Raw genomic sequence first — 16,383 nt, forward strand, 5'->3', positions numbered from 1 at the left:
GCAGAGACATCAGCTGTCAGTAGTATAGAGCCAACGTCCACTTCCGCTACTGAAGAAACAACCTCTACTGTCACATCTGCAAAGGCAACCTCTAACATCACTGCTGTACAAATGACCTCAACTTTCACTTCAGCAGTGACATCCTCCACTGTCACTTCTGAAAAGTTAACTTCAGGTATTACATATGTAGAAACAACTTTCGCGTTTAGTGGTACAGAGCAGACCTCCAGGGTCACTGTTCCAGAACCTGCCTCAACCAATACTCCGACTGAAAAGGTTTCCACTGTTGGTTCTACTGTGCTGATCCCAACTGCTAGTACTGCAGAATCAACACACATCGACACAACTGCAAAGACGTCTTTCACTGTGGCATCTGCAGAGACATCCTCAACCTTCACAACTGGAGATGCAACCAGCACCATTGCATCTACAGTAGGAAGATCAACTATTAGTGGTTTGGAGCCCACCTTCTCTCTTTCTACTGCAGAGGGAATTTCCTATGTCACTAGTTCAGAGACTACCTCCACATTTGAAAAGACACCTGTCCCTTTTACTACAGCGGAACAAACCACTACTTTCACCTCTACTGTGCTAAACCCAACTGCCAATATTGTAGAGACTACACATTCCGTTACATCTGCAGAGACAACCCCAAGTGTCACTATGGTACAAATAACTTCAACTTTCACAACTGCTGATCCAACCCCCACTGACACATCTTTAGGGATGACCTCCATGTCAACTATTGCAGGCCACACCTCCAATGTCACTGTTGCAGGGTCCACATCCCTTGTTACTCCTGCAGAGGTCATGTCCACTGTCACCTCTGGTATACTAAGTCCAACTGTAGAGCCAACATCGACTCTCACAACTGCACTAACAACGTCAACTGCCACTACGACAGAGGCAACGTCCAGTGTCACATCTGCAGAGATAACCTCATTCCTGTCCAGCTCATACACAACCATCTCTGCTCGTACTGCAGTGAAAACATCCCCCGTCACTAATATGGAGCTAACCTCTGCAGTCACTGTTGTAGAAGAAAGCACGCCCATCACTGTTGCACTGACAACCTCCACTATAGAGCCATTGTCAATATTTACTACTGCAAAGATAACCTCCAATGTCACTAATGCTGATTTATCCACCACTATTACTAGTTCAAAACTCAGCTCCACTGTCTCTGCTGCAGGAATAACCACAGCTGTCACAACTAAGCAACCAACTCCCACTGTCATGTCTATAGGGACAATTCCAACCATTACCAGTGGAGAGCCAACCTCCCATGCCACTATTACAGAGAAAACCTCTACTGTCCCTAGTGCAGAGCTGAACTCAACTCTGACCACTGTAATGGTAACACTGACTACAAGCACTGGAGAGAAAGCATCAACTCCCAATAGTGAACCACCAACTTCCACTTTCAATACAGCAAATATTGCATCTACTGTACTTAGTTCAGAGCCCACCTCCACTCTCATAACTGTAGAAACAACCTCTTCTCCTTTTTCAGAACAAACAACATCCACTGTCACACCAGCTGTGTTAAGTCCAACGGATACTACTGCAGAGACAACCTTCACTGTCAAATCTGAAGTGACAACCTCAATTGTCAATACCCTAGAGGCATCCTCCACTCCTATGTCTACAGACAGAACGTCAGCTATTACTGATAGGGAGCCGACCTTCACCTTCACTACTGCAAAGGCAACCTCCTCTGCCGTTCCAACATCAGTTGCTACTCCTGCAGAGACCACAGCCACTGTAATTACTAGAGAGCCAACCTCCTCTATCAATGCTACAGTGACATCCTCAGCAGTCACTCCTGCAATGACCATGCCCACTGTCACGTTTGGAAAGACAACCTTATTTGTGACTACCTTAGAACCTTCAACCACTTTTACTTCGGGAATGCCCGGCTCAACGACCACTACGGAAGACCCAACATCCACTGTCACTAACGCACAAACAATTTCAACCATGACTATCCCAGTGCAAACCTCCTTCAGCACGTCTGCAGAGACATCAGCTGTCAGTAGTATAGAGCCAACGTCCACTTCCGCTACTGAAGAAACAACCTCTACTGTCACATCTGCAAAGGCAACCTCTAACATCACTGCTGTACAAATGACCTCAACTTTCACTTCAGCAGTGACATCCTCCACTGTCACTTCTGAAAAGTTAACTTCAGGTATTACATATGTAGAAACAACTTTCGCGTTCAGTGGTACAGAGCAGACCTCCAGGGCCACTGTTCCAGAACCTGCCTCAACCAATACTCCGACTGAAAATGTTTCCACTGTTGGTTCTACTGTGCTGATCCCAACTGCTAGTACTGCAGAATCAACACACATCGACACAACTGCAAAGACGCCTTTCACTGTGGCATCTGCAGAGACATCCTCAACCTTCACAACTGGAGATGCAACCAGCACCATTGCATCTACAGTAGGAACATCAACTATTAGTGGTTTGGAGCCCACCTTCTCTCTTTCTACTGCAGAGGGAATTTCCTATGTCACTAGTTCAGAGACTACCTCCACATTTGAAAAGACACCTGTCCCTTTTACTACAGCGGAACAAACCACTACTTTCACCTCTACTGTGCTAAACCCAACTCCCAATATTGTAGAGACTACACATTCCGTTACATCTGCAGAGACAACCCCAAGTGTCACTATGGTACAAATAACTTCAACTTTCACAACTGCTGATCCAACCCCCACTGACACATCTTTAGGGATGACCTCCATGTCAACTATTGCAGGCCACACCTCCAATGTCACTGTTGCAGGGTCCACATCCCTTGTTACTCCTGCAGAGGTCATGTCCACTGTCACCTCTGGTATACTAAGTCCAACTGTAGAGCCAACATCGACTCTCACAACTGCACTAACAACGTCAACTGCCACTACGACAGAGGCAACGTCCAGTGTCACATCTGCAGAGATAACCTCATTCCTGTCCAGCTCATACACAACCATCTCTGCTCGTACTGCAGTGAAAACCTCCCCCGTCACTAATATGGAGCTAACCTCTGCAGTCACTGTTGTAGAAGAAAGCACGCCCATCACTGTTGCACTGACAACCTCCACTATAGAGCCATTGTCAATATTTACTACTGCAAAGATAACCTCCAATGTCACTAATGCTGATTTATCCACCACTATTACTAGTTCAAAACTCAGCTCCACTGTCTCTGCTGCAGGAACAACCACAGCTGTCACAACTAAGCAACCAACTCCCACTGTCACGTCTATAGGGACAATTCCAACCATTACTAGTGGAGAGCCAACCTCCCATGCCACTATTACAGAGAAAACTTCTACTGTCCCTAGTGCAGAGCTGAACTCAACTCTGACCACTGCAATGGTAACACTGACTACAAGCACTGCAGAGAAAGCATCAACTCCCAATAGTGAACCACCAACTTCCACTTTCAATACAGCAAATAATGCATCTACTGTACATAGTTCAGAGCCCACCTCCACTCTCATAACTGTAGAAACAACCTCTTCTCCTTTTTCAGAACAAACAACATCCACTGTCACACCAGCTGTGTTAAGTCCAACGGGTACTACTGCAGAGACAACCTTCAGTGTCAAATCTGAAGTGACAACCTCAATTGCCAGTACCCTAGAGGCATCCTCCACTCCTATGTCTACAGACAGAACGTCAGCTTTTACTGATAGGGAGCCGACCTTCACCTTCAGTACTGCAGAGGCAACCTCCTCGGCCGTTCCAACATCAGTTGCTACTCCTGCAGAGACCACAGCCTCTGTAATTACTAGAGAGCCAACCTCCTCTATCAATGCTACAGTGACATCCTCAGCAGTCACTCCTGCAATGACCATGCCCACTGTCACGTTTGGAAAGACAACCTTATTTGTGACTACCTTAGAACCTTCAACCACTTTTACTCCGGGAATTCCCGGCTCAACAACCACTACGGAAGACCCAACATCCACTGTCACTAACGCACAAACAGTTTCAACCATGACTATCCCAGTGCAAACCTCCTTCAGCACGTCTGCAGAGACATCAACTGTCAGTAGTATAGAGCCAACGTCCACTTCCGCTACTGAAGAAACAACCTCTACTGTCACATCTGCAAAGGCAACCTCTAACATCACTGCTGTACAAATGACCTCAACTTTCACTTCAGCAGTGACATCCTCCACTGTCACTTCTGAAAAGTTAACTTCAGGTATTACATATGTAGAAACAACTTCCGCTTTTAGTGGTACAGAGCAGTCCTCCAGGGTCACTGTTCCAGAACCTGCCTCAACCAATACTCCTACTGAAAAGGTTTCCACTGTTGGTTCTACTGTGCTGATCCCAACTGCTAGTACTGAAGAATCAACACACATCGACACAACTGCAAAGACGTCTTTCACTGTGGCATCTGCAGAGACATACTCAACCTTCACAACTGGAGATGCAACCAGCACCATTGCATCCACAGTAGGAACATCAACTATTAGTGGTTTGGAGCCCACCTTCTCTCTTTCTACTGCAGAGGGAATTTCCTATGTCACTAGTTCAGAGACTACCTCCACATTTGAAAAGACACCTGTCCCTTTTACAACAGCGGAACAAACCACTACTTTCACCCCTACTGTGCTAAACCCAACTCCCAATATTGTAGAGACTACACATTCCGTTACATCTGCAGAGACAACCCCAAATGTCACTATGGTACAAATAACTTCAACTTTCACAACTGCTGATCTAACCCCCACTGACACATCTTTAGAGATGACCTCCATGTCAACTATTGCAGGCCACACCTCCAATGTCACTGTTGCAGGGTCCACATCCCTTGTTACTCCTGCAGAGGTCATGTCCACTGTCACCTCTGGTATACTAAGTCCAACTGTAGAGCCAACATCAACTCTCACTACTGCACTAACAACGTCAACTGACACTACGACAGAGGCAACGTCCAGTGTCACATCTGCAGAGATAACCTCATTCCTGTCCAGCGCATACACAACCATCTCTGCTCGTACTGCAGTGAAAACATCCCCCGTCACTAATATGGAGCTAACCTCTGCAGTCACTGTTGTAGAAGAATGCACGCCCATCACTGTTGCACTGACAACCTCCACTATAGAGCCATTGTCAATATTTACTACTGCAAAGATAACCTCCAATGTGACTAATGCTGATTTATCCACCACTATTACTAGTTCAAAACTCAGCTCCACTGTCTCTACTGCAGGAACAACCACAGCTGTCACATCTAAGCAACCAACTCCCACTGTGACTTCTATAGGGACAATTCCAACCATTACTAGTGGAGAGCCAACCTCCCATGCCACTATTACAGAGAAAACTTCTACTGTCCCTAGTGCAGAGCTGAACTCAACTCTGGGCACTGCAATGGTAACACTGACTACAAGCACTGCAGAGAAAGCATCAACTCCCAATAGTGAACCACCAACTTCCACTTTCAATACAGCAAATATTGCATCTACTGTACTTAGTTCAGAGCCCACCTCCACTCTCATAACTGTAGAAACAATCTCTTCTCCTTTTTCAGAACAAACAACATCCACTGTCACACCAGCTGTGTTAAGTCCAACGGATACTACTGCAGAGACAACCTTCACTGTCAAATCTGAAGTGACAACCTCAATTGTCAATACCCTAGAGGCATCCTCCACTCCTATGTCTACAGACAGAACGTCAGCTATTACTGATAGGGAGCCGACCTTCACCTTCACTACTGCAAAGGCAACCTCCTCTGCCGTTCCAACATCAGTTGCTACTCCTGCAGAGACCACAGCCACTGTAATTACTAGAGAGCCAACCTCCTCTATCAATGCTACAGTGACATCCTCAGCAGTCACTCCTGCAATGACCATGCCCACTGTCACGTTTGGAAATACAACCTTATTTGTGACTACCTTAGAACCTTCAACCACTTTTACTCCGGGAATGCCCGGCTCAACAACCACTACGGAAGACCCAACATCCACTGTCACTAACGCACAAACTGTTTCAACCATGACTATCCCAGTGCAAACCTCCTTCAGCACGTCTGCAGAGACATCAGCTGTCAGTAGTATAGAGCCAACGTCCACTTCCGCTACTGAAGAAACAACCTCTACTGTCACATCTGCAAAGGCAACCTCTAACATCACTGCTGTACAAATGACCTCAACTTTCACTTCAGCAGTGACATCCTCCACTGTCACTTCTGAAAAGTTAACTTCAGGTATTACATATGTAGAAACAACTTCCGCTTTTAGTGGTACAGAGCAGACCTCCAGGGTCACTGTTCCAGAACCTGCCTCAACCAATACTCCTACTGAAAAGGTTTCCACTATTGGTTCTACTGTGCTGATCCCAACTGCTAGTACTGCAGAATCAACACACATCGACACAACTGCAAAGACGTCTTTCACTGTGGCATCTCTAGAGACATACTCAACCTTCACAACTGGAGATGCAACCAGCACCATTGCATCCACAGTAGGAACATCAACTATTAGTGGTTTGGAGCCCACCTTCTCTCTTTCTACTGCAGAGGGAATTTCCTATGTCACTAGTTCAGAGACTACCTCCACATTTGAAAAGACACCTGTCCCTTTTACAACAGCGGAACAAACCACTACTTTCACCTCTACTGTGCTAAACCCAACTCCCAATATTGTAGAGACTACACATTCCGTTACATCTGCAGAGACAACCCCAAGTGTCACTATGGTACAAATAACTTCAACTTTCACAACTGCTGATCTAACCCCCACTGACACATCTTTAGAGATGACCTCCATGTCAACTATTGCAGGCAACATCTCCAATGTCACTGTTGCAGGGTCCACATCCCTTGTTACTCCTGCAGAGGTCATGTCCACTGTCACCTCTGGTATACTAAGTCCAACTGTAGAGCCAACATCGACTCTCACTACTGCACTAACAACGTCAACTACCACTACGACAGAGGCAACGTCCAGTGTCACATCTGCAGAGATAATCTCATTCCTGTCCAGCGCATACACAACCTTCTCTGCTCGTACTGCAGTGAAAACATCCCCCGTCACTAATATGGAGCTAGCCTCTGCAGTCACTGTTGTAGAAGAAAGCACGCCCATCACTGTTGCACTGACAACCTCCACTATAGAGCCATTGTCAATATTTACTACTGCAAAGATAACCTCCAATGTCACTAATGCTGATTTATCCACCACTATTACTAGTTCAAAACTCAGCTCCACTGTCTCTGCTGCAGGAACAACCACAGCTGTCACAACTAAGCAACCAACTCCCACTGTCAGGTCTATAGGGACAATTCCAACCATTACTAGTGGAGAGCCAACCTCCCATGCCACTATCACAGAGAAAACTTCTACTGTCCCTAGTGCAGAGCTGAACTCAACTCTGACCACTGCAATGGTAACACTGACTACAAGCACTGCAGAGAAAGCATCAACTCCCAATAGTGAACCACCAACTTCCACTTTCAATACAGCAAATATTGCATCTACTGTACTTAGTTCAGAGCCCACCTCCACTCTCATAACTGTAGAAACAACCTCTTCTCCTTTTTCAGAACAAACAACATCCACTGTCACACCAGCTGTGTTAAGTCCAACGGGTACTACTGCAGAGACAACCTTCACTGTCAAATCTGAAGTGACAACCTCAATTGTCAGTACCCTAGAGGCATCCTCCACTCCTATGTCTACAGACAGAACGTCAGCTTTTACTGATAGGGAGCCGACCTTTACCTTCACTACTGCAGAGGCAACCTCCTCTGCCGTTCCAACATCAGTTGCTACTCCTGCAGAGACCACAGCCTCTGTAATTACTAGAGAGCCAACCTCCTCTATCAATGCTACAGTGACATCCTCAGCAGTCACTCCTGCAATGACCATGCCCTCTGTCACGTTTGGAAAGACAACCTTATTTGTGACTACCTTAGAACCTTCAACCACTTTTACTCCGGGAATGCCCGGCTCAACGACCACTACGGAAGACCCAACATCCACTGTCACTAACGCACAAACTGTTTCAACCATGACTATCCCAGTGCAAACCTCCTTCAGCACGTCAGCAGAGACATCAGCTGTCAGTAGTATAGAGCCAACGTCCACTTCCGCTACTGAAGAAACAACCTCTACTGTCACATCTGCAAAGGCAACCTCTAACATCACTGCTGTACAAATGACCTCAACTTTCACTTCAGCAGTGACATCCTCCACTGTCACTTCTGAAAAGTTAACTTCAGGTATTACATATGTAGAAACAACTGCCGCTTTTAGTGGTACAGAGCAGACCTCCAGGGTCACTGTTCCAGAACCAGCCTCAACCAATACTCCTACAGAAAAGGTTTCCACTGTTGGTTCTACTGTGCTGATCCCAACTGCTAGTACTGCAGAATCAACACACATCGACACAACTGCAAAGACGACTTTCACTGTGGCATCTGCAGAGACATCCTCAACCTTCACAACTGGAGATGCAACCAGCACCATTGCATCCACAGTAGGAACATCAACTATTAGTGGTTTGGAGCCCACCTTCTCTCTTTTTACTGCAGAGGGAATTTCCTATGTCACTAGTTCAGAGACTACCTTCACATTTGAAAAGACACCTGTCCCTTTTACTACAGCAGAACAAACCACTACTTTCACCTCTACTGTGCTAAACCCAACTCCCAATATTGTAGAGACTTCACATTCCGTTACATCTGCAGAGACAACCCCAAGTGTCACTATGGTACAAATAACTTCAACTTTCACAACTGCTGATCCAACCCCCACTGACACATCTTTAGAGATGACCTCCATGTCAACTATTGCAGGCCACACCTCCAATGTCACTGTTGCAGGGTCCACATCCCTTGTTACTCCTGCAGAGGTCATGTCCACTGTCACCTCTGGTATACTAAGTCCAACTGTAGAGCCAACATCGACTCTCACTACTGCACTAACAACGTCAACTGCCACTACGACAGAGGCAACGTCCAGTGTCACATCTGCAGAGATAACCTCATTCCTGTCAAGCGCATACACAACCATCTCTGCTCGTACTGCAGTGAAAACATCCCCCGTCACTAATATGGAGCTAACCTCTGCAGTCACTGTTGTAGAAGAAAGCACGCCCATCACTGTTGCACTGACAACCTCCACTATAGAGCCATTGTCAATATTTACTACTGCAAAGATAACCTCCAATGTCACTAATGCTGATTTATCCACCACTATTACTAGTTCAAAACTCAGCTCCACTGTCTCTGCTGCAGGAACAACCACAGCTGTCACAACTAAGCAACCAACTCCCACTGTCACGTCTATAGGGACAATTCCTACCATTACTAGTGGAGAGCCAATCTCCCATGCCACTATTACAGAGAAAACCTCTACTGTCCCTAGTGCAGAGCTGAACTCAACTCTGACCACTGTAATGGTAACAGTGACTACAAGCACTGCAGAGAAAGCATCAACTCCCAATAGTGAACCACCAACTTCCACTTTCAATACAGCAAATATTGCATCCACTGTACTTAGTTCAGAGCCCACCTCCACTCTCATAACTGTAGAAACAACCTCTTCTCCTTTTTCAGAACAAACAACATTCACTGTCACACCTGCTGTGTTAAGTCCAACGGGTACTACTGCAGAGACAACCTTCACTGTCAAATCTGAAGTGATAACCTCAATTGACAGTACCCTAGAGGCATCCTCCACTCCTATGTCTACAGACAGAACGTCAGCTTTTACTGATAGGGAGCCGACCTTCACCTTCACTACTGCAGAGGCAACCTCCTCTGCCGTTCCAACATCAGTTGCTACTCCTGCAGAGACCACAGCCTCTGTAATTACTAGAGAGCCAACCTCCTCTATCAATGCTACAGTGACATTCTCAGCAGTCACTCCTGCAATGACCATGCCCTCTGTCACGTTTGGAAAGACAACCTTATTTGTGACTACCTTAGAACCTTCAACCACTTTTACTCCGGGAATGCCCGGCTCAACGACCACTACGGAAGACCCTACATCCACTGTCACTAACGCACAAACTGTTTCAACCATGACTATCCCAGTGCAAACCTCCTTCAGCACGTCTGCAGAGACATCAGCTGTCAGTAGTATAGAGCCAACGTCCACTTCCGCTACTGAAGAAACAACCTCTACTGTCACATCTGCAAAGGCAACCTCTAACATCACTGCTGTACAAATGACCTCAACTTTCACTTCAGCAGTGACATCCTCCACTGTCACTTCTGAAAAGTTAACTTCAGGTATTACATATGAAGAAACAACTTCCGCTTTTAGTGGTACAGAGCAGACCTCCAGGGTCACTGTTCCAGAACCTGCCTCAACCAATACTCCTACAGAAAAGGTTTCCACTGTTGGTTCTACTGTGCTGATCCCAACTGCTAGTACTGCAGAATCAACACACATCGACACAACTGCAAAGACGTCTTTCACTGTGTCATCTGCAGAGACATCCTCAACCTTCACAACTGGAGATGCAACCAGCACCATTGCATCCACAGTAGGAACATCAACTATTAGTGGTTTGGAGCCCACCTTCTCTCTTTCTACTGCAGAGGGAATTTCCTATGTCACTAGTTCAGAGACTACCTCCACATTTGAAAAGACACCTGTCCCTTTTACTACAGCGGAACAAACCACTACTTTCACCTCTGCTGTGCTAAACCCAACTCCCAATATTGTAGCGACTACACATTCCGTTACATCTGCAGAGACAACCCCAAGTGTCACTATGGTACAAATAACTTCAACTTTCACAACTGCTGATCCAACCCCCACTGACACATCTTTAGAGATGACCTCCATGTCAACTATTGCAGGCCACACCTCCAATGTCACTGTTGCAGGGTCCACATCCCTTGTTACTCCTGCAGAGGTCATGTCCACTGTCACCTCTGGTATACTAAGTCCAACTGTAGAGCCAACATCGACTCTCACTACTGCACTAACAACGTCAACTGCCACTATGACAGAGGCAACGTCCAGTGTCACATCTGCAGAGATAACCTTATTCCTGTCCAGCGCATACACAACCATCTCTGCTCGTACTGCAGTGAAAACATCCCCCGTCACTAATATGGAGCTAACCTCTGCAGTCACTGTTGTAGAAGAAAGCACGCCCATCACTGTTGCACTGACAAAATCCACTATAGAGCCATTGTCAATATTTACTACTGCAAAGATAACCTCCAATGTCACTAATGCTGATTTATCCACCACTATTACTAGTTCAAAACTCAGCTCCACTGTCTCTGCTGCAGGAACAACCACAGCTGTCACAACTAAGCAACCAACTCCCACTGTCACGTCTATAGGGACAATTCCTACCATTACTAGTGGAGAGCCAATCTCCCATGCCACTATTACTGAGAACACTTTTACTGTCCCTAGTGCAGAGCTGAACTCAACTCTGACCACTGCAATGGTAACACTGACTACAAGCACTGCAGAGAAAGCATCAACTCCCAATAGTGTACCACCAACTTCCACTTTCAATACAGCAAATATTGCATCTACTGTACTTAGTTCAGAGCCCACCTCCACTCTCATAAATGTAGAAACAACCTCTTCTCCTTTTTCAGAAGAAACAACATCCACTGTCACACCTGCTGTGTTAAGTCCAACGGGTACTACTGCAGAGACAACCTTCACTGTCAAATCTGAAGTGACAACCTCAATTGTCAGTACCCTAGAGGCATCCTCCAGAACGTCAGCTATTACTGATAGGGAGCCGACCTTCACCTTCACTACTGCAGAGGCAACCTCCTCTGCCGTTCCAACATCAGTTGATACTCCTGCAGAGACCACAGCCACTGTAATTACTAGAGATCCAACCTCCTCTATCAATGCTAAAGTGACATCCTCAGCAGTCACTCCTGCAATGACCATGCCCACTGTCACGTTTGGAAAGACAACCTTATTTGTGACTACCTTAGAACCTTCAACCACTTTTACTCCGGGAATGCCCGGCTCAACAACCACTACGGAAGACCCAACATCCACTGTCACTAACGCACAAACAGTTTCAACCATGACTATCCCAGTGCAAACCTCCTTCAGCACGTCTGCAGAGACATCAGCTGTCAGTAGTATAGAGCCAACGTCCACTTCCGCTACTGAAGAAACAACCTCTACTGTCACATCTGCAAAGGCAACCTCTAACATCACTGCTGTACAAATGACCTCAACTTTCACTTCAGCAGTGACATCCTCCACTGTCACGTTTGAAAAGTTAACTTCAGGTATTACATATGTAGAAACAACTTTCGCGTTTAGTGGTACAGAGCAGACCTCCAGGGTCACTGTTCCAGAACCTGCCTCAACCAATACTCCGACTGAAAAGGTTTCCACTGTTGGTTCTACTGTGCTGATCCCAACTGCTAGTACTGCAGAATCAACACACATCGACACAACTGCAAAGACGTCTTTCACTGTGGCATCTGCAGAGACATCCTCAACCTTCACAACTGGAGATGCAACCAGCACCATTGCATCCACAGTAGGAACATCAACTATTAGTGGTTTGGAGCCCACCTTCTCTCTTTCTACTGCAGAGGGAATTTCCTATGTCACTAGTTCAGAGAGTACGTCCACATTTGAAAAGACACCTGTCCCTTTTACTACAGCGGAACAAACCACTACTTTCACCTCTACTGTGCTAAACCCAACTCCCAATATTGTAGAGACTACACATTCCGTTACATCTGCAGAGACAACCCCAAGTGTCACTATGGTACAAATAACTTCAACTTTCACAACTGCTGATCCAACCCCCACTGACACATCTTTAGAGATGACCTCCATGTCAACTATTGCAGGCCACACCTCCAATGTCACTGTTGCAGGGTCCACATCCCTTGTTACTCCTGCAGAGGTCATTTCCACTGTCACCTCTGGTATACTAAGTCCAACTGTAGAGCCAACATCGACTCTCACAACTGCACTAACAACGTCAACTGCCACTACGACAGAGGCAACGTCCAGTGTCACATCTGCAGAGATAACCTCATTCCTGTCCAGTGCATACACAACCATCTCTGCTCGTACTGCAGTGAAAACATCCCCCGTCACTAATATGGAGCTAACCTCTGCAGTCACTGTTGTAGAAGAAAGCACGCCCATCACTGTTGCACTGACAACATCCACTATAGAGCCATTGTCAATATTTACTACTGCAAAGATAACCTCCAATGTCACTAATGCTGATTTATCCACCACTATTACTAGTTCAAAACTCAGCTCCACTGTCTCTGCTGCAGGAACAACCACAGCTGTCACAACTAAGCAACCAACTCCCACTGTCATGTCTATAGGGACAATTCCAACCATTACTAGTGGAGAGCCAACCTCCCATGCCACTATTACAGAGAAAACCTCTACTGTCCCTAGTGCAGAGCTGAACTCAACTCTGACCACTGCAATGGTAACACTAACTACAAGCACTGCAGAGAAAGCATCAACTCCCAATAGTGAACCACCAACTTCCACTTTCAATACAGCAAATATTGCATCTACTGTACTTAGTTCAGAGCCCACCTCCACTCTCATAACTGTAGAAACAACCTCTTCTCCTTTTTCAGAACAAACAACATCCACTGTCACACCAGCTGTGTTAAGTCCAACGGAAACTACTGCAGAGACAACCTTCACTGTCAAATCTGAAGTGACAACCTCAATTGTCAGTACCCTAGAGGCATCCTCCACTCCTATGTCTACAGACAGAACGTCAGCTATTACTGATAAGGAGCCGACCTTCACCTTCTCTACTGCAGAGGCAACCTCCTCTGCCGTTCCAACATCAGTTGCTACTCCTGCAGAGACCACAGCCACTGTAATTACTAGAGAGCCAACCTCCTCTATCCATGCTACAGTGACATCCTCAGCAGTCACTCCTGCAATGACCATGCCCACTGTCACGTTTGGAAAGACAACCTTATTTGTGACTACCTTAGAACCTTCAACCACTTTTACTCCGGGAATGCCCGGCTCAACAACCACTACAGAAGACCCAACATCCACTGTCACTAACGCACAAACAGTTTCAACCATGACTATCCCAGTGCAAACCTCCTTCAGCACGTCTGCAGAGACATCAGCTGTCAGTAGTATAGAGCCAACGTCCACTTCCGCTACTGAAGAAACAACCTCTACTGTCACATCTGCAAAGGCAACCTCTAACATCACTGCTGTACAAATGACCTCAACTTTCACTTCAGCAGTGACATCCTCCACTGTCACTTCTGAAAAGTTAACTTCAGGTATTACATATGTAGAAACAACTTTCGCTTTTAGTGGTACAGAGCAGACCTCCAGGGTCACTGTTCCAGAAGCTGCCTCAACCAATACTCCTACTGAAAAGGTTTCCACTGTTGGTTCTACTGTGCTGATCCCAACTGCTAGTACTGCAGAATCAACACACATCGACACAACTGCAAAGACGTCTTTCACTGTGGCATCTGCAGAGACATCCTCAACCTTCACAACTGGAGATGCAACCAGCACCATTGCATCCACAGTAGGAACATCAACTATTAGTGGTTTGGAGCCCACCTTCTCTCTTTCTACTGCAGAGGGAATTTCCTATGTCACTAGTTTAGAGACTACCTTCACATTTGAAAAGACACCTGTCCCTTTTATAACAGCGGAACAAACCACTACTTTCACCTCTACTGTGCTAAACCCAACTCCCAATATTGTAGAGACTACACATTCCGTTACATCTGCAGAGACAACCCCAAGTGTCACTATGGTACAAATAACTTCAACTTTCACAACTGCTGATCTAACCCCCACTGACACATCTTTAGAGATGACCTCCATGTCAACTATTGCAGGTCACACCTCCAATGTCACTGTTGCAGAGTCCACATCCCTTGTTACTCCTGCAGAGGATATGTCCACTGTCACCTCTGGTATACTAAGTCCAACTATAGAGCCAACATCGACTCTCACTACTGCACTAACAACGTCAACTGCCACTACGACCGTGGCAACGTCCAGTGTCACATCTGCAGAGATAACCTCATTCCTGTCCAGCGCATACACAACCATCTCTGCTCGTACTGCAGTGAAAACATCCCCCGTCACTAATATGGAGCTAACCTCTGCAGTCACTGTTGTAGAAGAAAGCACGCCCATCACTGTTGCACTGACAACCTCCACTATAGATCCATTGTCAATATTTACTACTGCAAAGATAACCTCCAATGTCACTAATGCTGATTTATCCACCACTATTACTAGTTCAAAACTCAGCTCCACTGTCTCTGCTGCAGGAACAACCACAGCTGTCACAACTAAGCAACCAACTCCCACTGTCACGTCTATAGGGACAATTCCAACCATTACTAGTGGAGAGCCAACCTCCCATGCCACTATTACAGAGAAAACCTCTACTGTCCCTAGTGCAGACCTGAACTCAACTCTGACCACTGCAATGGTAACACTGACTACAAGCACTGCAGAGAAAGCATCAACTCCCAATAGTGAACCACCAACTTCCACTTTCAATACAGCAAATATTGCATCTACTGTACTTAGTTCAGAGCCCACCTCCACTCTCATAACTGTAGAAACAACCTCTTCTCCTTTTTCAGAACAAACAACATCCACTGTCACACCAGCTGTGTTAAGTCCAAAGGGTACTACTGCAGAGGCAACCTTCACTGTCAAATCTGAAGTGACAACCTCAATTGTCAGTACCCTAGAGGCATCCTCCACTCCTATGTCTACAGACAGAACGTCAGCTTTTACTGATAGGGAGCCGACCTTCACCTTCACTACTGCAGAGGCAACCTCCTCTGCCGTTCCAACATCAGTTGCTACTCCTGCAGAGACCACAGCCTCTGTAATTACTAGAGAGCCAACCTCCTCTATCAATGCTCCAGTGACATCCTCAGCAGTCACTCCTGCAATGACCATGCCCACTGTCACGATTGGAAAGACAACCTTATTTGTGACTACCTTAAAACCTTCAACCACTTTTACTCCGGGAATGCCCGGCTCAACAACCACTACGGAAGACCCAACATCCACTGTCACTAACGCACAAACAGTTTCAACCATGACCATCCCAGTGCAAACCTCCTTCAGCACGTCTGCAGAGACATCAGCTGTCAGTAGTATAGAGCCAACGTCCACTAGCGCTACTGAAGAAACAACCTCTACTGTCACATCTGCAAAGGCAACCTCTAACATCACTGCTGTACAAATGACCTCAACTTTCACTTCAGCAGTGACATCCTCCACTGTCACTTCTGAAAAGGTAACTTCAGGTATTACATATGTAGAAACCACTTCAGCTTTTAGTGGTACAGAGCAGTCCTCCAGTGTCACTGTTCCAGAACCTGCCTCAACCAATACTCCTACTGAA

General features: G+C 46.1%; 1 protein-coding gene across 2 annotated transcripts; it reads right to left on the minus strand.

Annotated features, from left to right (window-relative positions):
* Positions 1 to 208: 208 nt before the first annotated feature.
* LOC147678034 (uncharacterized) lies at positions 209 to 4,738 on the minus strand. 2 transcript variants are annotated; one of them, XM_086945931.1, is made up of 2 exons: positions 2,382 to 4,738; positions 209 to 364 (listed from the first exon to the last, which is right to left on the minus strand). In XM_086945931.1, exon 1 carries the CDS (start codon positions 4,452 to 4,454, stop codon positions 2,514 to 2,516), a length of 1,941 nt encoding a protein of 646 aa, XP_086802057.1. In that variant the 5' UTR covers positions 4,455 to 4,738; the 3' UTR covers positions 209 to 364; positions 2,382 to 2,513. The 2 variants fall into 2 exon arrangements, with proteins under 2 accessions (XP_086802057.1, XP_086802058.1); XM_086945932.1 differs by lacking the exon at positions 209 to 364 and adding an exon at positions 912 to 1,528 and having other exon boundaries at positions 2,589 to 4,732.
* Between the last annotated feature and the right edge of the window lie 11,645 nt (positions 4,739 to 16,383).

The sequence above is a fragment of the Lissotriton vulgaris genome, chromosome 12, assembly GCF_964263255.1.
Source record: "Lissotriton vulgaris chromosome 12, aLisVul1.2, whole genome shotgun sequence".
NCBI lineage: Eukaryota > Metazoa > Chordata > Amphibia > Caudata > Salamandridae > Lissotriton > Lissotriton vulgaris.